Raw genomic sequence first — 24,602 nt, 5'->3', positions numbered from 1 at the left:
TTAAGAGGCTGGGAGTCTCTAATCTATATGTAACTCGGTATCTGTCTTCTAGGATACCTGATAGATCAAAGAAAAGTATGGGGGTGCCTGGGTGACTCAGTTGGTTAAGTGTCCAACTTTGGCTCAGGTCATGATCTCACGGTTCATGAGTTTGAGCCCTGCGTCGGGCTCCGTGCTGCTGATAGCTCTGAGTCTGGAGCCTGCTTCAGATTCTCCCTCTCTCTCTCTGCCTCTTCCCCCACTCAAGCTCTGTCTCTCCCTCTCTCTCAAAAATAAACGTTAAAAAAAAAAAAAAAAAAAAAAGAAGGTATAAAGCCTGGGTAAAGGAAAAGCCTCTACTGTACCCTAAAATCCTAAGATAGAAGCACCTAATTGTTAATGCTTCAAAACATTTGTTAGCTCATCCAAAGGGCACCTAACCTTGACCTCCCTCCAGACACACCTACTTAATAACACCTCACATGGGATCAGTCTGCAAACTTTTATCCACTAGAGCTCAGTAAACCTAAAATCCAGTTTCTACTTTTCCCTACAGAGAATCAATGACTTCCTTATAGAGCCCACTGAACCCAATTAAATTAAATTCAATATAACCCTGAGTGCTTCCTTTTGAAGACAGAAACAAAGCAGAAAGGTCAATGCCACATAGTTTCTAGAAGAGTCACTCCAAAAACTCCACTAATTCTTCTGTCATGGGTTCCTGAGAAGCAAGTAAAGATCCCCACAGGGCAACTGAAGAATGCTCTACAACTAGAGCTCCTATGGCCACTTACGTGATGAAAAAACGTGGTGCGGATGTAGTCTAAATGCCCAAGCAATGTGAAGAGACAGCGCCGAAGCTTGTAATTCCACACCTGCAAAAAGAAATCCATCTAAGGGACTCAGGTTTCTCAACAAGTAAGTTTGCCTTATATTTTTGCATTTCTATATAGGTAGGAACCTTGATAGGAAGTCTCATTTAAGACTTGCTTAAGGTTGGAGGAAAAAAAATCAAAGATGAAAACGTAAGTCAGCTAAACACATGGCGACGGGAAAAGGCAAGGCTAGGGGAAATTATGGAAAGGTTTTTCCTTTCTCTGGGGAGAAACCAACTCTACTTAAAACAAGATGAGATGTTTGTCCAGGGCTTGACTTGACACTCTTCTTTCTACTGCATAAGTGTGTTCTTAGTTTGAATACTGACCCCCTAGTGTGTTACCCGCTATCTTAGCTGAAGATTAAAAAAGCAGGACAGATACGATGACTCTAAAGGAAACATTAATGTAACATACAGCATCACCTCCTCCTAGACTGCTACCTTGCTGGCAAATGATACACATACCTTCACGGTCTGTACTTGCCTATCACACAGACTTTAACTCATCACTATGGAAAATACTACCTTGCTCAGTTAGGGTGAACTAAGCAGAAAAACACGATACTCAGATACAAAGTTGAGCCAACCACCAAAGTACCAGGCATCAAGGAACATAACTGAGAAAGAAATGTGAGCATAGACTACCATCCAGAAAACCTTCCAAAAAAGTTCAAAAATAAGAGGTGAGTTGCCTTTAAAAAAAAAAAAAAAAAATGTTAACACCTAATATTTTTTTTATAATCTATCCCCAAGCCACCTACTTACTATTCTTTACTAAAATTTTTTTAAATTTTCTTTTGTAAGTTACAAAAGGTAATACCATTTCCTGAAACAAATTCGGATAACCTGAAAGTATGATTGTCCAAACATGAATGCAAGCTCCCTAAAGGTGGGGTCCTTGTCCATCATGCTCAGCACTAACCCCTAGCACCTAACACAGAGGTTAACACTAGCAGGTGCTCAACAGGTATGTGCAGAAATGAGAAAAGGTAAACACCACCAAAGGTGAAAGTATTGGAATGCTTTTCCAATGAATTATCTATAAACAAAATACACATACACAGTGCAGTTTGAGTGTCACACAAAAATTAGATCATACGATAAATGCCGTTTGGTAACTTTTCCGCCTTTTACAGAGTTCAGTATTTATATTAAACTTCCACACTTCCAGGGGCGCCTGGGTGGCTCAGTCAGTTGGGCATCCAACTTCAGCTCAGGTCATGATCTCACGGTTCATAAATTCAAGCCCCACATCGGGCTATCTGCCATCAGCAGAGCCCCCTTCAGATCCTGCCTCCCTCTCTCTCTCCACCTCCCACACTTGCATGCACGCGCATATGCGCTCCCTCTCTCCCTAAAAATAAACATTTTTCATAATCTTACTAAAATTAATTAATAAAACAAACTCCCACACTTACAGGGGTACCTGGGTGACTCAGTCAGTTAAGCGACCGACTCTCGATCTAGGCTCAGGTCACGATCTCGTGGTTTCACGAATTTGAGCCCCACCTTGGGTTCTCCACGGACAGCGCGGAGCCTGCTTGGGATTCTCTGTCTCTCCCTCTCTGCCCCTCCACTGGCACACTCGTGCACTCTCTCTTTCAAAATAGATAAAACTTTTAAAAAAAATAAAAACATCAACTTCCACACTTCCAACTTTGCACTGTCCTGACTTCTTCACAGACTACTACCAAACTCCAAAACTGTGAATCCATAAAGACCTGTAGGGTTTTGAGAAGCTGGCCACTTACAGCTTCCTGTGAGAACACTGCACACCCACCAGCTAACCAATGCCCTCATTTTAATAGCTTTATTGAAATATAATTCAAAGCCCATGTAACTTACCCACTAAAAGTACAGAATTCGACAGTTTTTAGTACGTTCAGAGCTGTGCAACTATCACCACCACCAGTTTTAGAGCGTTCCCTCACTCCCACCCCCCAAACACTATACCCATAGCTCTCACTCCCCACTCGCTTCCAACCCCTCCAACCTCAGACAGCCACTAATCTACTTTCTGTCTCTACTGATTTGCCTATCTGGACATTTCATATACATGGAAAACAATCCTTTTCTAAAACATGTGAATGATTTGGGGAAAAAATCTTTTATCTTACATGTCACTCAGTCTTTCCTTTCTTAAGCAAATTACAAACACCTGAGTTAACCATTCTTGAGCATCAATGGCCATCAGGAGAAATGACAAATACTTTACTACAATTATCACAATGAAGTGATATTCCTAGAAGCTTCTGAGGTCTATCAGGTGGTTTGAGCTTCCACTGGCTGCCCTCAGGATGCGGTGCTAAAAACCTAAAAAAAAAAAAAAACAGTGCCTCTTTTCTCTGCAGGCAGTCATCACTTGTCATGCCTAAGTTCTGCTGTATAATCTTAAGCTAGCCTTCAAAAAAGACTTTATTCAGTTCCTGGTTTGACTGGATGTACATACTTAATGAAAACAACACGTGGAAGTAAAGAGAAAAACTTTGATTATTTTTTTTAAAGGTTCAAAGCCTCTCACTCCAGTTTTGTCTTTATCAGTCAAGCTTCTTCAAAGAATTGCGTCTGTTTCCTTCCTTCATATTAAGGCGCTAGGATCACTAATGTCTTCCTAATGAAGCAATCCAAAGGTTACTGGGTCCTTACCTCATTCTGACCACTTTTTCCTCCTACCCAAAATTCCCTCCTTCCTGGGCATCCAACAGGCTTCTGCTTCTTCCCTCTGGTTCATCTCCAACCTCTAAAATCATTCCTCCCTATATGAACTCTACTTCCTCTATCAGAAATGACACCCTGTCTTCTCGTTCCACATAATCCCGGGGTGACACCCTCTACTGCTCTGTTTTGGCTCCCTTCTTCGTGATGACAATTCCCAAATATGTCCCCAGTGCAGACACATCTCCACAGACCGTCCCTGAGGTGCTTCAAACTCATCACTGTCAAGACGGTGTTCGTTAGCCATCTGCTATGGACTGAATGTTTGCGTCCTCCCCCAAATTCATACACCGAAATCCTAACGCCCAAGGCAAAGGCATTAGGAGGCGGGGCCTCTGAGGGGCGCTGAGGTCACAAGGGTGGAGGCCTCCCAAACGGTAATGTCCTCGTAAGAGACTCCACAGAGATCCCCGTCTCCTTCCACCACGCGAAGACACAGAGAGAGGTCAGCTGTCTGCAACCTAGGAGGTCCTCACCAGAAGCCGACTGGGCTGTCATCCTAATCCTGGACTTCCAGCCTCTGAAACTGAGAGTTTCGGTTGTTAATAAGCCGCCCAGGCTGTGGCGTTTTGTCACCGCAGCCTCGACACACTAAGACACGGCCCTCCCCCAGCACTCCAGGGAACCGCACCGCCTCCTGTTTTCCCTTTCCTAGTGGATGGCACCCCGCACACCCAGTGACCCGAGCTAGAGGCTGGAGATAGATACAGTCATCTCATTGGTCTCCCCTAACCGCCCCTCCGGCACTCACAGTCTCCCTTCCCTAAGCTCTCACATCCACCTCTTTGTCTCCATCTGCGTGTACCGTCCGAGGCCAGGCTCTGCTCACCTGCCGCTCAAGCTTATACGACAGTCTCCTAACCAGCACTTCTGCCTCCAGGCTTGCCCGCTTCATCCAGTCCTTTCTCTAGACTACTGCTCAGGTAAAGTTTAAAAAAAAAAAAAAAAGAAATGTGGATCTGATGTCACTCCTCTATTTTAACCCCTTAAATGGCTCCTTCCTATCTGTGCGATGACATCCAAACTTCTGAGCACTGCGAACAGGTCCTGCATGATCTGGCCCCTCTCATCTTCGGGCCCTTCTCTCACCTTCTCTCCAGAGCTTATTCACACACAACTAATTACAGCTTCTCAAACGTATCCACCTGTGTCATGCCTTTTTGTCTTGGTACCTGGACTGTCCTCTATTTCACTTCGGTTCTCTCCCTATTGTATCACTCACCAAACTGCATGTGCTATTATTTCGAGTATACACGTATCTCCTCCGTTAGAATAAAAGCTCCTTGAGAACAGAGATCGTTTCTTGTTTTTTTAATTCCCCCAAAATAAAAGTGTCTGGTACACAGTAAGTATTCAAGAAACGTTTCCTGGTAACATCAAAAGCCTGAGCTCTGTATGAATGAGAGGTCCTGTTTTTAGTCCCTTCTACAAGTGCCACACCCGACAGCCTGTCCTTTACTCCCAGTCATGACAGACCCTCTGTACCTTAATCTTATAGTCGTCTCCTCCAGAGACAAACAGCGGCTGCTGCTTATGGAAGTCGATGCCTCGTACTGGACCTGGCGAAGGAAGCAGGCGACGCGTGTTAGAGAGCTGTATTTGCTCATCTCTAAAGTGATCCTTATTCAGGAATTTTTGGTTCCGGCCCTTCCGTATTCTTTAATCCTAAAGAAAGTTTACACTACTCCAGAAGACAATAAATACTTAGATCTCTTTAATTCCCACCTAGAAAGTGTCATCTCACCATCATGTTCATCAAACTTGTCAATAAGGGTACACATCCGATAGTCCCATAACTGGATGACCCCATTGTGTAAACTGGTCAGGATCCAAGGTCTTTTGGGGTGAAAACTGAGCCCTAGAGGGGAAGAAAAGAAAAAAACAAGGAGTGATCCAATTAGCTAAGTATGCCCCACAATGCCACCCCCTGTCGATTCAGGTAACAAAAACGAACACCTAGGTTAATCCTAGGTTCAGACGCTCCTTCATCGAATGCCAGACGTTACGAATTGTATGCTATTAGGGGCTAGATTTTGTTATATTCCTTTAAATATTGTTGGGCTTTGTTTTAGGATGCCTGTTTTAAAGTTCGCTTTTAGTTTTGCTAGCATGGGTCGACAACAGCCTTTAGTCTAGATCTAATTTGGCACCCCTATGAAGGCGATACCACCTGAGGTCTCTAGATGATGCCCTGCAGTATTAGGAGGCCTTTCCATTCCAGCCGATAGGAACACAAAACTATTCCCAGATCTAAGTGAGCTCCAGGGATTATTCTGCCTCCCCATCTCCAGGGGTTCTATCCCAGGCTTGGGGTCATTTCCACACATGCATATGCAGATTAGAAATCAGACAAAGGCTTGACAGGATCCCCTGCAGAACTCCAGGGTTCTGTCCAGCAAATTCTAGCAGTTTTGGCTGCCCTGAACTCTCAACTATGTTTCCACAGTGAAACGACAGGGCTCTTCCCCCTTCCCTATCCTGCAGCCTGGAAACTCTCCAGGTAGTAAGCTAAAAACCACTCACAGGACTCACCTCGTTTATTTCCCTTCTCTCAAAAATCACTCTCCTGCACCGCCTGTTATCCAGTGTCTGAAAACTTTTGATTCACACATTTTGTTCTGTTGTGCAGCTGTTTTAAGATGAGAAAGTAAATCTGTCTGTTACTCCTTGGAGTAACAGACTGGAAATGGAGGTCCACAGAAGTAACAACTGCTAACAGTCTGGAGTGCATCCTTTCAGACTTCTAACGCAGACGGCATCATTTTATCAAAATGGAAATATGTTATGCAAACTTCTCACTTAGCTATGCATCGTGGATCTTATTAAATACACACAAACCTAACCTCATTCTTTTTAACAACAGCAAAACACAGATGTACCACACTTAAAAACTATTCTAGTGATGAGCATTTAAGTTTTTCCCCCTAACTTTCACCTACTAGAAAATACGCCCTAAAGAAAATACTTCTATGCGTAATCTAGCTTATTTGCATTATTACTGCTTAAGGCTAAAGACCTGGAAGTAGGATTGCCAGAAATAGGTATGCGCATTTAACATTTTTATAGATACCACCTTATTTCAAAAAGACCATCAATATACAGTCTCCTCGGATTTCTGAAGGTAACCATTTTGCACACACTGGCTGTTATTGGTTATTTGTTGTTTTGTTTGTTTTACTAATCCAAATTCAAAAGGTTATTTACCTTTTTTTTTTAACATTTCTTTCACTGTTAGTGGAGAATATTTCCATTTTTTTACCGAACATTCACATTTTTTCTTCTGAATTCTGTTTTTTCCTATTATGTTGTTCATTTTTTTCCATGACGTACAGTAATACTAATTAAGAGATATTAACTCTCAAATATTCTGACATCTTTTTTCCTCACTTTCCTTTTCTATTCCCATTGAGAAATCAAGAGCAGAAGAGAAAATTCAAGGATTAGCGAGACCATTTCAGCCATCCATAAATTCTTGGTGGCATGCTTCACTATCAAGACTCCCACGAGACTTAGAAACTGCTCAGAATCAGGGCACCTGGGTGGCTTAGGTGGTTAAGTTTCTGACTCTTGGCTTCAGCTCAGGTCACAATCTCACAGCTCATGGGATCAAGCCCTGCATCAGGCTCCACACTAACAGCCTGCTGGGGATTCTCTCTCTCTCCCTCTCTCTCTGCCCCTCCCCCAGCCGTGCACGTGCTCGTTTGCTCTCTATCTCAAAAAAAAGGGGGGGGTGCACCTGGGTGGCTCAGTTGGTTGAGCGTCCGTCAGTGGCTCAGGTCATGATCTCACGGTTCCTGGGTTCCAGCCCTGTGTCGGGCTTCGAGCTGGCAGTGCAGAGCCTGCTTGAGATTCTCTGTCTCCCTTTCTCTCTGTCCCTCCCCCGCTTGCATGTGTGTGCTCTCTCTCTCAAAAATAAACATTAAAAAAATTTAAAAAAAAAACTGCTCAGAATCTATTCTTACATAACAATGGCCTCCAGTTTTTGAGCTACGGAGTATACAGCAGGCACTGTAATAAATGTAGTCATATGCTATCTCATTCTAATTCTCTCTGTAGGAGAATGTTAATTATTCACATTGTACGGATGAGGAACCATATTAAGAAACCTTAATAAGTTGCCCAAGATCATACAGCTCGTTGGGGAAATGTTTCAGGATTCCAAAGTAAGGCCAGGTGATTCCAAACACCAAGTTCCCAAGCCAACTTGCTCTGCTCTTCTTACTAAATATTCAAATCATATACTTATATAAATACGTATGCATACATATACATGTACACTTACATATGAAATCTCAAGGGACCTTACTTCTCTGCCTTTCCCATTCTAACACTCCAAAAGACTACTACGGCTGTTTCAGTCTTTCGCCCTCCACCCCCATCCACTGATAGTCATGCTTTGGAGTTGCCCCATTTAGGAAATAAGAATGAAGATACCCCGTTAAAATTTGAACTTCAGATCAACAGCGAACGATACTGGAAATCATTTCGTTCTCTGAAATCCAAATGTAACTTGGCGTCCTGTATTTTATCGGACAACCTTATCAAGCTCAGACTTTACTGGGGTTACAGGTCTCAATGTCCTGTCTCCAGGTAGGAAACAACGCCCAATGGAGGCGCTGGATGTCGATACGGTGCCGCCAAAGCCTCCCTAAGAGAGGCAGCCAGTGCTCATTTCCGAAAACGTTAGACGTGGATGCGAACGGCACAGGTCGAGACTCGATCCCCAGGTCCACTCCCTACAACACGGTCCTCAAAAGGCCGACAGGGACCCAAAGAATCAAAGTCGGGAGCACCGGCCCCCGCAGAAGACGGGAGGGAAGCAAGGGAACCGTGCGGGAGCCGCCGCAGGTCAATCACATCCCGAGGGCATTCCAGAGAAGAGAGGGCTGCAGAACCGCCGCCAGGCCGCCCTCCCTCCTGCCCGTGCGGTGGGCCCGACTCGGCCTCGGTCACCCCCCCCCCCGAGACAGCACCGCCCCCGACACCCGGTCCTCGAGTTCCCCCTCGTCTTCTCCATTTACCTTTGACCCGCGCGCTCTTGGTCTCGAATTTGGTCAGCATCCTTGAGACCTGCGGCTCCGAGGTGCCGACCCGAGCCCCGCCACTCCCTGCTGCCCTTCGCCTCCCTCCACGTCAGCGCCGCTCCGCCGCGGCTCCCGGAAGCTCCGCGGGCACGAACTTCCGGTCCCGGGAGCTCCGGACCACAGAGACGGCACCAGCGTTGGCCTAGAGAAGCCACTGCCGGGCTGGAGGGGAGGGGAGGCTTCCGCTCAGCCGAGAGGCAAGATGGCCACGGCTGGGGGCGGCTCTGGGGCCGACCCGGGCAGTTGGAGTCTTCTTCGCCTTCTGTCTTTCTGCGTCCTGCTGGCAGGTGAGGCCTCCCCCCGCGCGTGAGCTCCGGTGTGTTAGGAGAGCCGTCGGGACCGGCCGGGCCGCGAGGGCCGCCGTCCCCCCTTCTGGCCCCTCTGCTCCTCTGTGCCCCCACCGTGTAAATCCTTTCTCTTTCGTTCCCCCGACAGAAGTCCCCCCCCCCCCGCTTCTTTGCCTGGATTTGATTTGAGGGCCCCTTCTACCCCGCGGCACGTCGTGTCGCCCCATTTCCTCCTCCGGGCCTCTTCCCGGACTTCCAGCCTGACTGTCCGCCTGCCTCGTTTTCCCCACGGCCGGAGCCACCCCACCCCCTGTCGGAAAGGACAGGTGTCAGTTCAGCCCCTCCCCAGTGCGTTTAGTCGGAGACAAAAGCGGCCTCATTCTGTGGGTGCAGGGCGGTGCTTCACTAAGTGGATTCCTCATTCCCTCCTCTGTTGATTCCACCATCGACCGGTGTCCCTGTGTTTTGCCTCAGTTTGTCTTATCAGTGAAGTGAGACAAAGGTAGGGTATGGGTCCTCTTAACTGTTTAGACTGTGGAATAGTGATTCAAGAAACTTCAGGCATTTACAGCGTGCAGAAACGTTTGCTTACACGCATGTATGTCCTGGCATAGGTCTTTGTATTTGGTCAAGCCCTAAAATGCGAACGTGCCTGTATGTAACTATGACCATACCTCCCCTCAAGTTCATATTATCTTTAGAGATTCCCCAGAGGAGAAATTATAGTCGCCCCACACTGTAGCCACACACAAACGACCTGTGGATGTTAGATTAATTGACAGATCTGTGGCATAAGGTTTCTCCCTATTCTGTTCAGATTCCTGGAAAAATGTCTCAAAGATGTTTTATCGTAATCTATATTCTTAGACTGGCACCCTTTCATTAACGAGGGTGCAAGGTACATGCACATGCAAGGTAGAAAGCAGAAGTATGCTCACCCGTGCAACCGAAAACTGGGACATCTGAGGTTACGTGCCTTTTCCTTTAGGAAATGAAGTTTTCTTTCTTTTAGCTTTAATATCAGCTGTTCTGATTGGAATTTGTAATAACTTTCTGGGGCACATAGCTGGGCGCATTCATCTGATCCAGTAATGTGTCCAGAAAGTGAGAAGGATGGACATTAATCCCACTTTAGAAAGTATGATATACCCAGGGGCGCCTGGGTGGCTCAGTCGGTTAAGGGTCCAACTTCGGCTCAGGTCATGATCTCGCAGTTTGTGGGTTCGAGCCCCGTGTCGAGCTCTATGCTGACAGCTCAGAGCCTGGAGCCTGCTTCAGATTCTGTGTCTCCTTCTCTCTCTGTTCCTCCCCTGCTCACGTTTTCTCTCTCTCTCTCTCTCTCTCTCTCTCTCTCTCTCTCTCTCTCAAAAATAAATAAAGATTAAAAAAATTTTTTAGAAAGTATGATATACCCAAGCCATACGGTGAGCTAAGGACTTGATAGTGCCAATGCCTCTCTTCTTCTAACACTTTTTGTCTTCTGAGCAGGTTTGTGCAGGGGAAACTCAGTGGAGAGGAAGATCTACATCTCCTTAAATAAAACAGCTCCTTGTGTCCGTCTGCTCAACGCCACTCATCAGATTGGCTGCCAGTGTGAGTTGAGGCTGGGATTTGTGTTGTGGCTAGTGATTTTTTTTAAATTTCTTTTTTAACGTTTATTTATTTTTGAGAGACAGAGAAAGACAGAGCATGAGCATGGGAGGGGCAGACAGAGAGGGAGACATAGAATCTGAAGCAGGCTCCAGGCTCTGAGCCATCAGCACAGAGCCCGATGCAGGGCTCGAACTTACGAGCCGTGAGATGATGACCTGAGCCGAAGTCAAGTGCTTAACTGACTGAGACACCTAGGCACCCCTGTGGCCAATGATATTTCAATCTGTGCCTTAGATCTCAAGATCCAAGTCCTGCTTGGGAGTCTCAGCACACAAATTAGGCTGTGTGGGTAGGAGGTGACAGAGAGCCATTTGTCAAACCAGGCAAGATAATTAATAGGAGCTAATGCTTAGTAAGTGCTGCTTACTTGAGCCTCGTGCGTGTGCATCTCATTGAACCATCACAACAGCCCCATGAAGTAGATTCTCTTATTGTCCCCATTTTATAAATGACAGAATGGAGACTGCGAGAAGTTGAGTAACTTTCCCAAGATCATCAGGCTATTAAGTGATGAGGCTAGGAATTGAGCCCCATGGCTCAGGTTCTAAGTCAGGACACTTAGCATCCACTAAAGTAGAAAACTGTACTGTTTTCTAAGGAGAAAGGAGTCTCATAGTCTACGAGTCCATCGTCACCTGAACCATCTCTTTGGAACCGAAGTGGACTTCTTTAAGGCAGTAGTCTATTTGAAGGGAAGGCATTGAGAAAGCCAGATAGTTGCAGGAGGAATTAGTGAAGCATTTGGATTCGTCTCTGTGCTTTGTAAATGTGTCCCAAAACAGGGTACCATGACAGTATGGTTATCAAACTATGGAAGTAGAAAGAGCAGAGATGTGAAGGCCGAACCCCAGTTCCTCTGCTACATAGCCTCCCTTCTTCATGTTTTGTTCTGTGAATAATTGCTCTGTCCGAATGTAGTTCTGCGGTAAGCAGGAAACTTAGAGTCAGATCATGGCTTCTTCGTCACCATATCGGTCACCTCTGAATTTCAGTAAACGCCTATAAAAATGGTTAGAACGTACCTGCACAAAGCTGAAAGTCAGACTATCTCCTACATTTATTGATGACGCTGAGTAAGTACTACGGTCTCAGGAGTCCTGCGTGATTGCCTGAAACCTCCTAGTTTGGTAGGCGGACACAGACGCTGCGAAGTGAAGGACCTGATTAATGTGGCAGTTAACTCGTTTCCTGCCCGGCCTTCCCTGAGCCTCGCTCTGTGTCCACCGTGCCGTGTCCCTGCTGGAGGTAGGCTAACTGGTTCCAAACGGTTCCAAGTGAAATTTTCGGACTCCGTTCTCCAACGGGGTTTGTGCGTAGAAGGGAGCCAGGTCCAAGTGTGGGCTGAGATCAGACTGCTGGTCTTGCCGGAGCTCCACTCTTCGTGCCAAAACGCTAGGACCCTGTCTTCCTGGAGGTGTGCTCTTAAGATGCCCTCTGTGGGACTGAGTCAGTCGGCTTCGTGTTCTGAGAGCAGCCCTGTGGGAAGCAAAGCAGTAGCCTCTAGGAGTGAGCCAAGTGCCAGCACAGAAAGGAGAGGGGAGGGGCTGGACTCTGGCCACTTCCTCATTAAGAGCTCGTCTCCTTTTCGGCTTATTTCTAAGTCTTGCTTCGTATTTGTCCGTCCCGAGCAAGCTACACCCTCTTTAATTAGGCTTGCTAGCATGGTAAACGTAAGGAGAGAAAGATTTGGTTTGGCTTTCTGATTATACTGCTCTGTTTCTATGGGCTCATTTGATTTTACTTTATTTTATTCTAAAGATCTTGTTTTTAAGCAATCTCCACACCCAATGTGGGGCTCAGACCTACAACCCAGAGATTAAGAGTCACGTGCTCTACCGGCTGAGCCACCCAGGCACCCCTATTGGCCCCTTTTAAAGTGTTCAAAGAGGGTTATCTGTTGGTTCCTTTCCTTTCCTTCCTTTTTAAATCTCTCTCCAAGGTATGAGATGAATAAGGGTGAAAAAGTTTCTCTTCATGGAAGGCCCAGAAAAAGTAAGCAAGTTACTCTGGACTATACAGTCACCAGTTGGAATCCAGATTAGAATCCAGGTGTTTTATTCCAGCGTCCTGGCTTATCTTCTCCCTGTCCTCCTTGGAGCTGAAGCTATATATATTTTGTTTGTCAGAACAGCTTTTCCTTTTTCCGGGTTTTCTACGCCGAGGACTGTTGCCTTTTGTCAGACTTAGAACTGCTGGTGGTAGCTAAGTCTTTATGACGGTTATTCCAGGTCCTGATATTCCTCTAAAGTTTATTGTTATCACCATCCACATGAACTTACTGGGTACTTACCACGTGGAAGACATAGTTGAATGTTGGGGACTTGGGCATCCGTGTCTCGATTTTGCCAAATCCCACGGAAGAAGACTTCTACCTGGCCAGCAGTCTGGAAGTGCTTAAGGTCTTTCTTTGTCTTGTGCAAATTATAAATATTTCAGTGCCTTGATCTAGAGCTGTAGTTTTCACGACTGGCTAGGTATAATAAAGAATCATGTGGCAAGTTTTGAAAGTACACGTACCTGGGCCTCACCTTCAGAGACTTTAATTTAGTAGGTCTGAGATAAGGCCCAAGCGTCTGTATTTTTTAAAACTCCACAGTGATTCAACTAGGGTCGAGAACTATTGCTCTAAAACAATATGCGACTTTTCATACATGGTAGGAATTTTCACTGGCGAGAAGGCTCGTGGGGAGATGGTAGGATGTCTCCACGTGGATCACGAGGGACGCGACAGGCACTGCTGCATAGAATTCAAGGCATTCTGGACGATGGATTACCCATCCTTTACCGCAGCGCTGCCCGATCTTTGTCGTTCGTGAGATACAGAAAATAGTATTTGTATGGCATCCTGGCATATATGGAGACGTATGGTATTTGTAGGGCATCTTCGGGTACTGGGTCAGTCTGCTCCTGGCTGGGAGTGACCAGCCTAGGGTCTCTGGAGACCCTCGGTCCCCAGAAATGAGGGGGGGTCAATATCAGCTCGTCCCTGACCCATCAAGACCCATCAGTTGGGAAGCTCTCTTCTAGAGATCTCAAAGTTCTTGAGTAACCCTGCCTAAAACAGGCTAAAAGCAAGTAAAGTCATTCCCAAATAGGGCAAAGGAACGGAGACCCAGGAATTGTCCTCAGGTCAAGGGAGTCTGCACATACGTCTTCACACAGGAATATTCAGTGCTAGAACTCTGAGCCAGAGATCTAAAGCCTGCCATTTCCTGGAGAAAATACAGGTTTGAAAACCATGTTGTCTCCTCTTCTGGAAATGTGTACATGTGGCTAAATGAGGTTGAGGGAAGAGGGTGAGAGAATGATTGTATGACCTTTCTGAGATTTAGCAAATGAGTAGACTTCTCGGGCTGTCTCGTCCTCCAGTCCCTGCTGGTCGCCTTCAGGTGGAGCTGGGGGAGTCGGCTCTTCAGCTCAAGCCTAAGTCTGGAAGTGGCTGCGTTAACCCAGCATCCAGTGCCATGTTTGGGAGATAAGTGATCTGCAGAATCAGTGAGGCAGAGGCAGAGTCGTCAACTGCGGGAGCTTTAATCTGAGCCCATTCTGTCCTGGCAGCTTCCGTTAGCGGGGACACAGGGATCCTCCACGTGGTGGAGAAAGAAAGGGACCTGCAGTGGGTGCTGACTGACGGCCCCAACCCCCCGTATGTGGTTCTGCTGGAGGGCGAGCTCTTCACCAGGTAAGAACTGCGTGTGCCTTCAGGGAAGCCACAGCCGGGAAGATCTGGGGGGCCATCCCCACACTTGTATATAAAGGTTCGCTTGGCTGCCCTGGTCCGATCAGGGCGAGAGTGAGTCTCGGAAGAAAACCTGCCCCATCAGAGGGGTCGTCTGGGTGACCTTACAAATAGGGTCCAGTGAGTAAAGACCCCAGGCAGGAGGGAGGGCCCATAGGGGCACTCAGGGACAGGGTAGATGCGATGAAGCCGAAGCTCAGGTTGGGTCATAGTCCTCACTTAGGAGTTAGAGACAGCAGGGGCCCCTGGCTAGCTCAGCGGATAGAGTATGCTACTCTTGATCTCTGGGTTGTGAGTTCAGGCCCCACATTGGGTGTAGAGCTTACTTAAAAAAAAAAAGAAAGAAAAAAAAGGAGTTAGAGACAGAAAAGAGGCAAGAACGAGTTAACAGTTGGGGTGGGGGGGGTTCACTTCTTTAGGGGTAGAGTCAACACACCGCGTGTGTTCCACAAGGAGTCAAAGGTTTGGATTCCGTTAGTTTCCCATTTGTTTCCATCCCTGGGGGCAAGATACTGGGCCAGGGGTAACCTTCCCAGTCTTCCTCCATGGCACTCCCTCCCTGTCCCAGGAGTCTGATGGAGAAGCTGAAGGGGACAACCAGCCGGATTGCTGGCCTTGCAGTGTCCTTGGCCAAACCCAGGCCTGCGTCGGGCTCCTCTCCTAGTGTGCAGTGTCCCAATGATGGGTTTGGTAAGAGCCCCGGAGGATCAGGGGACCTCCCGTCACGCAGAGCTCACTGGTGCTTCAGTCGCGTGTCTTTGGAGGGTCGGAGGGATGCGTCTGTCTGTGTGTGGTGTGAACAGCTGACTCCCAAACAGAAGACAGTGTTTGTTTGTCTTTGCCATTCATCGCTTCCTCTGCTGCTTCCCCTTCGTCCACTTCCCTCCATCCTCCTTTTCTGTCATAGGCCCCGATCCCTAACCAGCCAGCCCAGGACACCCTGATACCAGTGTCTGTTTCCCTGTAGGTGGTGACAGGTTGATGCTTGCTTCCTTGAGTCCCCCTTTCCTTTGGAGCTCTTGGTCCCAACCCTACGACATCCTAGCCTTCCTCCCTCACTCAGGCCCTGAATGCTTAGTGTCCCAACAGCCGGTCCCCCATCCTCCCCTTCAGGCATTTACTCCAACTCGTATGGGCCAGAATTTGCTCACTGCAGAGAAATCCCGTGGAACCCCCTAGGCGACGGCTTGGCTTATGAAGACTTTAGCTTCCCCATCTTCCTTCTTGAAGATGAAAATGAAACCAAGGTCATCAAGCAGGTAACAGCTGCCAGCTCCTAGCAAAGAGAAATCTCGTAGGAGCTCCGCCCGCCTGGAGGGCTCGTCCACCAGGGCACCTCTGTATGGTAGATGCTCCAAGAAAAGCCAATACGTTTATTTTTCTCGCCGTTCCCTTCCCATTTCTCTCCTGCCTCTTCTTCCAGCATTGATGGCTGTTAGGCTGGAAGAGAACATAAACTCGATCTGAAATAAGGTGTGCCCTGGTTAGGAACCCCGAGTGTGGGAAAAAGATCATCAGACTGGGAACTGCGAGAGATTCAGCTCAGAGGCTTCTGAATGTTCTGAATTACAATAATCTTTAATTCTGGCCTAGCTTCTTTGTTTTGACCTGTAGAGCGGTTAGATTTGTTCCAAAGTTACATGGTGAGTTGATGTCCAAGCTGTCTTGAATTTGATTTTTGATATTTGGTTCAGCACAGTTGACAGCTAATCACGTTGGGAACTTGGGCCAGGCTGTTTGGGATGGGGACACTCCGTCCGCCCCAAGTCAGTCATTGAGTCTGTGCCCCTTTGCATCTCTTGGTGAGGTTTTCTCTCGGACCTTACGCATCCTGGCTTTGTACTATAGCTCAGGGACTGACGAGCGAGCGTCGGGGTGGGGCCGGGCCCTCCTGGGAAGCATGGGAGGGATTCCACGCGAGCCGCCTCAGTGGGGCCCGTCTCCCCTCCTAGTGCTATCGCGATCACAACCTGAGCCCCAACGGCTCAGCACCCACCTTCCCGCTGTGCGCCATGCAGCTCTTCTCCCACATGCACGCTGTCATCAGCACTGTCACCTGTATGCGGCGCAGCTCCATCCAGAGCACCTTCAGCATCAACCCAGGTAGGACAGACCCGAGGCCCGGCTGCTGTGCTGGGGACCTGGGAAGGGGGGAGCTCAGGCAGGGAGCACGGGGCGAGAGAGGCGGGAACAATTCCGAACAGTTGAGGCCGCTTGTTCCTGCAGTGGACAGGGCAGAGAAACCAACTTAAAGCAGTGGAGGCAGGAAATGATTGACAGGGTCCACGGGGCAGCAGTCAGAGGCGTCTCCAGGCCTTCTCTGTGGCTTCTCCCTAACTTCTGTCGCTCTCTCACTCTGTCCTGCTCAGAAATCGTCTGTGACCCCCTGTCCGACTACAACGTGTGGAGCATGCTTAAGCCTATAAATATATCTGGGGCATTAGAGCCTGATGACAGGGTTGTGGTCGCTGCCACCCGGGTGAGTGCGGGCCCCCGGTCAGGGTGGACAGGGCTGGCGCCAAAAGGGCTGGGGGGGCCTCTTGCGGGCGTATCACGTTTCAGAGTCACTGTGCTGGGGAGCCTCCAGGGAAGAGGGGTCTGGGCCGTGGGGCCCCCTCGTATGGCCATTGTCCCAGGACACACACATTACCTTGGCTGGAATAGGAGAGGGAGCCCGGGGCCCGGTCCTAATTGCCATTTTCAAAGCCTGCCTCCCCTGCCTTTTCCACTGTACCCAGCTGGACAGTCGTTCCTTTTTCTGGAACGTGGCCCCAGGGGCTGAAAGTGCCGTCGCCTCCTTCGTCACCCAGCTGGCTGCCGCTGAAGCTTTGCAGAAGGCACCTGACGCGCTGACCCTTCCCCGCAATGTCATGTTTGTCTTCTTCCAAGGGGTAGGGGCTCTTCTGCTGGGGTAGGCGGGGAGGGGCAGGACAGCAGGGAGGGTAAATGTGAGAGTGGCTATCGTTTGGGGACGATCTGGGCACTTGACCTGAGTTGTCATTCAGCAAAGAGCTTCTGGAGGTGTCTCCACGTGTCTCCCCCCAGAGTCACACATCTTAGGAAGCTTTCACACCCTGGCCTGGAATCGGAATCCGTGTGCTGCCCGCCCCCTCCCTCCGCCGCTGATGCGATCTCTGGGAGGCAGCCTTTTGCTTTTATTCTCTGGACTCTTTCACTGCCACTTCCACCCAAGAGCCCTGAGGCTCCTGCCCCCTCCCCCCACTGCCCCCACAGCCTGGCCTTGGAATAAGGGGAGGGCAGCCACGGCTGCGTCGGCGGAGGGGAGGGAGAGGCAGGAAGCAGGCACATAACAGCTGATGTTCGCCTCGGGCCTTTACCGAGCCTGCTCTCCCCATTTCTGGGCTCGAGAAGTCCTGTGATGCACACACATGAGGAATAGTCACAGCTGGGAGGCCGGGCAGGGAGGCGGGTGAGGTCACGTGACTGCGTAAGCCGGCCAGCACTTGCGGTGACATGAGACCGTAGCCTTCGTGCCTTGAGCCCTGGTGATCTGGCCTCCGGAGACTGAGCCTGCCCCGACCCTTGGGAATCTCTGTTCCCTTTCCCGCCCGTCTTCCCCGTCAGGAGACGTTTGACTACATCGGCAGCTCCAGGATGGTGTACGACATGGAGAAGGGCAAGTTTCCTGTGCAGTTAGAGAACATTGACTCGTTCGTGGAGCTGGGACAGGTGTGCTGCGTGTGCCCTCCTCCCCCTCCCGCCTCCTCCTCCTCTGTTCGTTGTCCTCCTTGCCACCGCCTCTTCCCTGACTTTTCTCTGACCTTCCTCCTTCCTCTGGTCTCGGGGCACGGGCCCCCGCGGGCAGCCAAGTGTTGCTTCTTCATCCTCCCCCAGGTGGCCTTAAGGAATTCTCTAGAGCTCTGGATGCACACAGACCCCATGTCCCAGAAAAATGAGTCTGTACACAATCAGGTAATCTGAGCATCTTTCCGCCTCACTCTGTTTCAACGGCTCAGAATGTGGGCACCCCTCACCCGGGCCTGACCCCCGCCACCCCCCAGGGCCTGTGAGACAGGACCTCAGGCGGGGGACCAGCTCAAGGAAGAACAGCCTGGCTGTTCCAGCTCCGCAGGAAGCACCGTGAGCGCAGCTCGTGGCCCCCGTTCCCTGGGGTGGGCGGTTCCCCGCCTCCACGCCCCGCAGAGGGCCCGGGAGTGACCGGCCCCTCCCTCTCTGCTGCCTGGTTGTCCGGGCTGCCCTGCTCGGTTCCTGGCTGTGTCGGACCCTCTACCCAAATCGTCCTCCAGGCTCCTCACTACTTGTTCAAGACCCTCCCTCCTCTCAGGGTCCAGCTTTGGGCCTGTTTTTCTCATGGGGTTCCTGCCACTCCAGTGTCAGCGCCCTCCCCGCCCTGGGCTCCTGGGTGGCACTTGGTGTAGTTTGGCGTTGTTACTTGTTCCTCCAGTTCGGCCAGAGTAGGAAATCAAGCGTCTAGTGAGGATGACACAGCTGGAGTTGCCGGACATTCAGAGCCTGGATCCTGAAAGGCTTGAGGAGTTGGGGTGCAGGAGGGCCGGGGGCAGCACCACGAGCTGGGGACTTGGCGGGAGCGTCGTGGGCCTAGAAGATGCGTCCGGCTTCCCTGTCCGCAGCCTCCCCTGAGCTACCCCTCCCCCCCCCAGGTGGAGGCCCTCCTGAGCACCCTGGAGAAGAGCGGGGCCGGCGTCCCTGCTGTGGTCCTCCGGAGGCCGAACCAGTCCCAGCCCCTCCCGCCGTCTTCTCTGCAAAGGTTTCTTCGGGCTCGGAACATCTCTGGTGTCGTCCTTGCCGACCACTCTGCTGTCTTCCATAACCAGTAAGAGCCACCGAGCCCACACCCTCTTCCTCCTCCCAGAGAATCTGTCCTGTGGTCTGGGGTCCGGAGGGGGGAGTGTCTCCTGTGTCAGGAAAGATCACCACTCTCCCCTCTCTCCTCTCCCCACAGCACCCCTCCAAATCTCAGGTCAATTTGTGTTCTTTGCTCAGTGACCTGTTCACACCTAAGCCGGTCGCCTCGTGTGACTTGATGTCATCTTAGAACACGGGCCCCCTCAGCCTTTCCGTGCTTGGTCCGCCTCCCCCAGCTCTCCCGAGGCCTGGGTCCTTGGGGCTGCCAGCAGAGGGCAGCATCCCCAACAGGAGCGCCCTGGGGACGGCCAGCTGGCCGGGTCTGGGGCCTGCCCAAGGGTGCCGAGCGGGGACGCAGACAGCATTCACACTCTGAAATGTAACGTGTTCTTGCCTTTGGGGTAAAAGCATCCCCTGTGCTGAGGGGACTCCAGAGATACGGGGTGAGGCTCTGTTAGTCACCTCTCTCCTGGTCTTGGGCACCCCAGAGAGCCCCTAACTTAAGCCCTGGGCTAATGGGACTTCTTGGGCCAGATTGCTAGGTTCCCAGCTTCCCTCCCCTCTTCCATGAGGCCAAGTGGGTTTCTGAGTAACACTGCTTATGCTCTGGCTCTCCGACCCCAGCCAAGGAGCATCTTCTTGCTCATTTAGGGCAGGGACACTTTCAGCACCTGAGGTCAGCCGTCTGCACCATGTCTGACCCCGGCATCGCTTCGGGGTGAAGGGATAGTCCTCATTTGCACACATTTGGCCTTGATTCTATGTGGGGCCGGCATCTGTTGGTGCTGAAGGCTGGGAGCTCTCCTCTAAGCTTCTCTTCTAAGCTCTGCCTTCACGGGGCTCCCCAGGGAGCATACAGTGCTTGGACCCAGGGCAGTGTCGTGTGTCTGGGAAAGACCCGTTCATCCCCCTCGGCCCCCAGGCACCCTCAATGTTCACGTTCGTTGGAACCGTCATCCAACCTCTGGTGATGTGGGGCGTGCTCCCCAAAAGTCCTCTCAGCCGTCTCCAGCCCAAACTCTGGGGAAGTGTCTCTTCTGTTTGAAGACCTCCCGGGAAGGGAGTCTCCTGCCTTCTGATCTCATCTGCTTCTTCTACCTTGTCTCTCCGGAAGGTCCCTGTATTTCACTGCTCTGCCTCTCCACACCCTCTTCAGTATGGGACCCTCATTTTCTGTTCCTTCCCCCCCGGATGATGAAGAGACACACCGGGCTCCTACATGAAGGGCCTGTGAGGGAGGACCGGGGCAGGGCCCTGGCTGAGTGTGGCCGAGGCTCATGCCCGCTCTCCCGGCAGCTATTACCAGAGCATTTACGACACGGCGGAGAACATTAACGTGAGCTACCCCGAGTGGCAGAGCCCCGAAGAGGACCTCAACTTTGTGACGGACACTGCCAAGGTAGCACTCGCCCGGGTCGGCCGGGAGCGTGGGGAACACGGCGAAGATGGTTAGAACGTCTTCTAGGTGGTCAGACCCTCTTGTAGAGGGTAGAAGAGGTGGGCCGTTCAGCACCCCCTTCCCGCCTGCCACAGGCCCTGGCGGATGTGGCCACGGTGCTGGGACGTGCCCTGTACCAGCTGGCAGGAGGAACCAACTTCAGTGACACCATTCAGGCCGATCCCCAAACGGTAAGGGCAAGTGGGGCCCGCCTCCTCTCCGGCTCTGCGCACGCGGCCGCCCGTCCCGTCTGCGCTGCACTTAACCCCTTCTCCCAAACCTGGGAGCCCAGCATGCCAGCGCGTGCCAGCAAGGCTTCCCGCTGCTCTAGGGTGCTCCCGGGCGGGCCTCCGGCATCCTTGTGAGCCAGCCTCTGCGTCCCCAGCCCCAAAGTCCCTGGCCGACCCGGCTCCCGCCCTGCGACAGGGTCTCTACTGAGAGCTCTGCTTGGCTCCGGGTCACGGGCTTGTTGACTCTCACCGTCCCAATCCTAGGTCACTCGCCTGCTCTATGGGTTCCTGGTCAGGGCCAACAACTCCTGGTTCCAGTCCATCCTCAGGCAGGACCTGAGGTCCTACTTGGGTAAGCACGCGCTGGGGGAATGGCACCCTTAGCCGAGGCAAGAGACGGAAAAAGTCATCAGCTTGGTTTAATCTCTGCTTTTTTTTTTTCCTTCTCCTTTCCTTTCCTTCTCCCCTGTTTTCCTTTCTTTCCCCTGATATGTGTGGGATCCGTTCCCTTCTCTTCTCTGGCTCCCGTCAACCTCGGGCTCTTCCTTCCCCTCCCACCCGCACCCACCTTCCACCTTCCACCTTCCACCTTCCACTTTCTAAACCCTCCCTTCCCTGTGCTCTCCACTCAGGTGACGGGCCTCTTCAGCATTACATCGCCGTCTCCAGCCCCACCAACACCACCTACGTGGTACAGTATGCCTTGGCGAATCTGACTGGCCAGGTGGTCGACCTCCCCCGAGAGCAGTGCCAGGATCCAAGTAAAGTCCCCAGTGAAAACAAGGATGTGAGTGGGAGTGGGAGTGGGTGTCGAAGGTGCCCCGAGGGCCCCGTACCCCCGGGGGAAGTTGGACAGCATCCTAGACCCAGTTGGACCCAAGGAGTTGGGATGCAAAGGCAGAGGGACGCGGCCCCTTGAACTTGAGTGTTGGAGGGCAGGAGCCTGGGCAGAAGCACAGCGTGGCCGGGGTGAGAGAGGATCACCTCAGCCCCGCCCTGTGGCCGGTCTTCCGTTGCAGCTGTATGAGTACGCGTGGGTTCAGGGCCCTCTGAACTCCAACGAGACGGACCGGCTGCCCCGCTGTGTGCGTTCCACGGCGCGACTGGCCAGGGCCCTGTCCCCTGCCTTTGAACTGAGGCAGTGGGGCTCTACTGAATACTCCACATGGACTGAGAGCCGCTGGAAAGACATCCGGGCCCGCATATTTCTGGTAGCCAGCAGAGAGCTGGAGGTGAGCCGGGAGGGGCATGCCAGAGACCGCCCTGCCCTCTTTGTGTTGCCTCTTAACCTCTTACCTGCTTCCGTCTCCCATTTGCCACAAAAACCTACTGCTGCTCTGTCCCCTGTCCACCGCACGCCCCATCGCGAAGTCTGTCTTCACCGACAGAGTGAGTGTGTGTTCACGCCGGAGGTGGGCTCCCGCCAGGAGGAGGGCCCCCCGGAGGAGCTCCTCACCCTGCAGCGTCCCCACAGCTCCCTCCCAGCTGGGATTTCCAGCTGCTGGCACTAGGGTGTGCACAGGCGCCACGGTTTATTGAGTCCCCATCACCGGTATGTCATAGTTGCCACCGGAGAGTTGCCACCAAAGTCATGGATCTTAACTTCAAGATGCTGAAAATCTAGGGGCTCCGGGGTGGCTCAGTAGGTTAACGTCTGACTCTTGGTCTCAGCTCAGGTCACGATCCCACGATCCTGTGAATTCGAGCCCCGTCTTGGGCTCTGTGCTGACAGCATGGAGCCTGCTTGGGATATTCTCTCTCTCTCTCTCTCTCTCTCTCTCTCTCTCAAGTAAATTTTTTTAAAAAAAGATACTTAAAATCTTAGTAATACAAAGTAGAGGAAGAACAGGGATACTCCTCTTTTCGAACGGAGCCACTCCGTCTTCCAGTCGGGAAGACGTTGTCTGTGATTGCTCAGCACTCAGTGCCTGGAGCCAGCTCTGGGATCCCGAGGTCCCGGCTCCCAGCCCCAAGCGGTGATCCAGAACCACGCTGGGCTCTGACGGCGTCTCTCTCCCTCCCTGCCCACGCCTCCCGCAGTTCATCACCCTGATGGTGGGCTTCGGCATCCTCATCTTCTCTCTCGTCGTCACCTACTGCATCAACGCCAAGGCCGACGTCCTTTTCATCACCCCTCGGGAGCCAGGAGCCGTGTCTTACTGAGAGGAGCCCAACTCCCGCCCGCTCTACCGTTCACATCCTAGGCCACTTGTCCCACGGGGACATAAGCCACTAGCGTGTCACTGGAACCTCTCTGGGCCTGCTTAGACTGGAATTAACATGAACAAGTAGAACTGCCCCGAAGAGAGAGAAACAAGTTCCCTCTCCTCTCCAGCCTCCCCTACCTGTCTGCCCTTCCTCACCCCTGCCAGATCCCGGGAGGGCAAATGGAAGCTTCTCGCTCCTGTTTGATCCTAACTGCCCGCCCTAATTTACCCTTCTTCAGGGTCCCTCTTCCCTTCTCATCCTGCCCTAGACCGCCCCTACTCCCCACCCCACCCCAGTCCCAACTTTCCCGACCAGGAAGGACACAAAGGCTGAATGCCAGGAACAAACCACAAGGAAGCCCCGAGGTGCAGGCCAGGCGATCTGTCTCCCTCCTGCTGTCCTGTCTCCAGACCCGTAGACGGCACCTCGGGGAGGGTGTGCTGCCAGGTCACCTCCAGCCCTCAGTGCTAGCTGTGATTTTATTAAGCTGTAATACCTATTTTTGTTGTTTTCTTTTTCCGTGTGTGCGTGTGTGTATGTGTGTGTGCGCGCATGTGTGTGTGTAAATATATAAATAGCAAGTTTCATTAAAAGACTATCCCTCATGACCTGTATGTGTCATTCTTCCGTGCCCTCCTGCTCGGTGACCTCAGACTGGAAGTCATGGAATTGTTACCACGTGCTCCCTCCGGGTCTCCAGAGGCCCAAGGAGTGCGGCTCTGTCAGAAACAGTGGAAGCCCTCAAAGCGGGGCTCCCATGGAGCCTTGGAACCCCAGTTTCCCCCTCGTAAGAACCGCGTTAGCATCGTTGACCCTCCCACTTTCCATTCGACAGACGTTTCTTTGTTCACTCTGAGACACTGGCTGGGCTGCAGAAATTTAGGGGACGCAGTCCCAACCCTGAGTGGCTGGCAGTTGGGGTGAGGGGAGAAACCGGTGCAATCCGGGGTGATCACGTGCGGCATCTCCCGGGTGCTCCGGTAACGCACAGAAGGACTCCGGGCACTGGGGGTGGCATCCGGGAAGGCTGCTCAGAGGAGGGGGCATCTGGGTTGCAGGCTGTGGAGTTCAGCTGTGGAAGCACAGGGCCTTGAAGGCACGGGCCACGTTTGGGAACGGTAAGTCATTCGGGGTGCTGCAGGAGAGGGGGCTGGGGCTGGGTCACGGAGGGCCTGTGGCGGCCTGCCGAGCAGTTTGGGCCTTCTGTTGCTGGTGGGCATTTTGCAGACGGAAGCGAAGGTGGCTTTGGACTCTCCTACAAAGAGAACCTTGGCTCCGGGAATACCCTAGCGCCCTGGGTCTTCATGGAGCAAAGTTCCGGGGCGTAGCCGCACAGCTAAAGGAAGGCCGCAGCTGAGTCACTGGAAGGGAAGACCCCTCAGGAGTGGCGCTGGAGGCCAGCCCTCTCCCCTCCCCGCGGCCCTGCCGCCCACGAGACAGATGAGCCGGGAAGGACCAGCTCCGGGCCCCTTACCTTCCCGCGTCCCGCCACACCCTGCCGAGGAGGCGATTTGCTCCAGGTTTCTCTCTGGGTTCCCTCAGGG

The 24,602-nt window shown here is 51.6% G+C and overlaps 2 protein-coding genes across 2 annotated transcripts in view; one reads left to right on the top strand and one right to left on the bottom strand.

The window, feature by feature from the left end:
- The window catches only part of COPA (coat protein complex I subunit alpha), a 45,608-nt gene extending 36,881 nt beyond the window's left edge, over nt 1-8,727 (bottom strand). Inside the window, exons 1-4 of the mRNA XM_040452447.1 lie at nt 8,593-8,727; nt 5,316-5,429; nt 5,057-5,130; nt 774-854 (exon numbers count right to left, since the gene is read on the bottom strand). Of these exons, the coding sequence (XP_040308381.1) occupies nt 774-854; nt 5,057-5,130; nt 5,316-5,429; nt 8,593-8,632 (309 nt within the window). The 5' untranslated portion in view covers nt 8,633-8,727. The remainder of the gene's footprint in view (nt 1-773; nt 855-5,056; nt 5,131-5,315; nt 5,430-8,592) is intronic.
- Nucleotides 8,728-8,812: 85 nt separating this feature from the next.
- Nucleotides 8,813-23,666, top strand: NCSTN (nicastrin). The gene is made up of 17 exons (XM_040452448.1): nt 8,813-8,942; nt 10,431-10,535; nt 14,154-14,277; nt 14,903-15,024; nt 15,448-15,593; nt 16,287-16,437; nt 16,704-16,813; nt 17,073-17,225; nt 17,920-18,024; nt 18,190-18,267; nt 18,978-19,150; nt 20,479-20,581; nt 20,716-20,811; nt 21,115-21,202; nt 21,483-21,637; nt 21,870-22,082; nt 22,891-23,666. Exons 1-17 carry the CDS (start codon nt 8,858-8,860, stop codon nt 23,011-23,013), a joined length of 2,130 nt encoding a protein of 709 aa, XP_040308382.1. The 5' UTR covers nt 8,813-8,857; the 3' UTR covers nt 23,014-23,666.
- Nucleotides 23,667-24,602: the final 936 nt, after the last annotated feature.

Source organism: Herpailurus yagouaroundi, unplaced genomic scaffold (assembly GCF_014898765.1).
Source record: "Herpailurus yagouaroundi ecotype Mexico unplaced genomic scaffold, PumYag 207, whole genome shotgun sequence".
NCBI classification, from domain to species: Eukaryota; Metazoa; Chordata; class Mammalia; order Carnivora; family Felidae; genus Herpailurus; species Herpailurus yagouaroundi.
Note: the sequence above shows the minus strand (reverse complement) of the source record. Positions and strands in the feature narration are given on the sequence as shown.

Coding starts and splice junctions, on each gene's coding strand:
- NCSTN (XM_040452448.1), top strand. CDS start 8,858: ATGGCCACGGCTGGGGGCGGCTCTGGGGCCGACCCGGGCAGTTGGAGT. Junction 10,536..14,153: donor TCATCAGATTGGCTGCCAGT/GTGAGTTGAGGC, acceptor CTGTCCTGGCAG/CTTCCGTTAGCGGGGACACA. Junction 21,203..21,482: donor GGACCTGAGGTCCTACTTGG/GTAAGCACGCGC, acceptor CTCTCCACTCAG/GTGACGGGCCTCTTCAGCAT.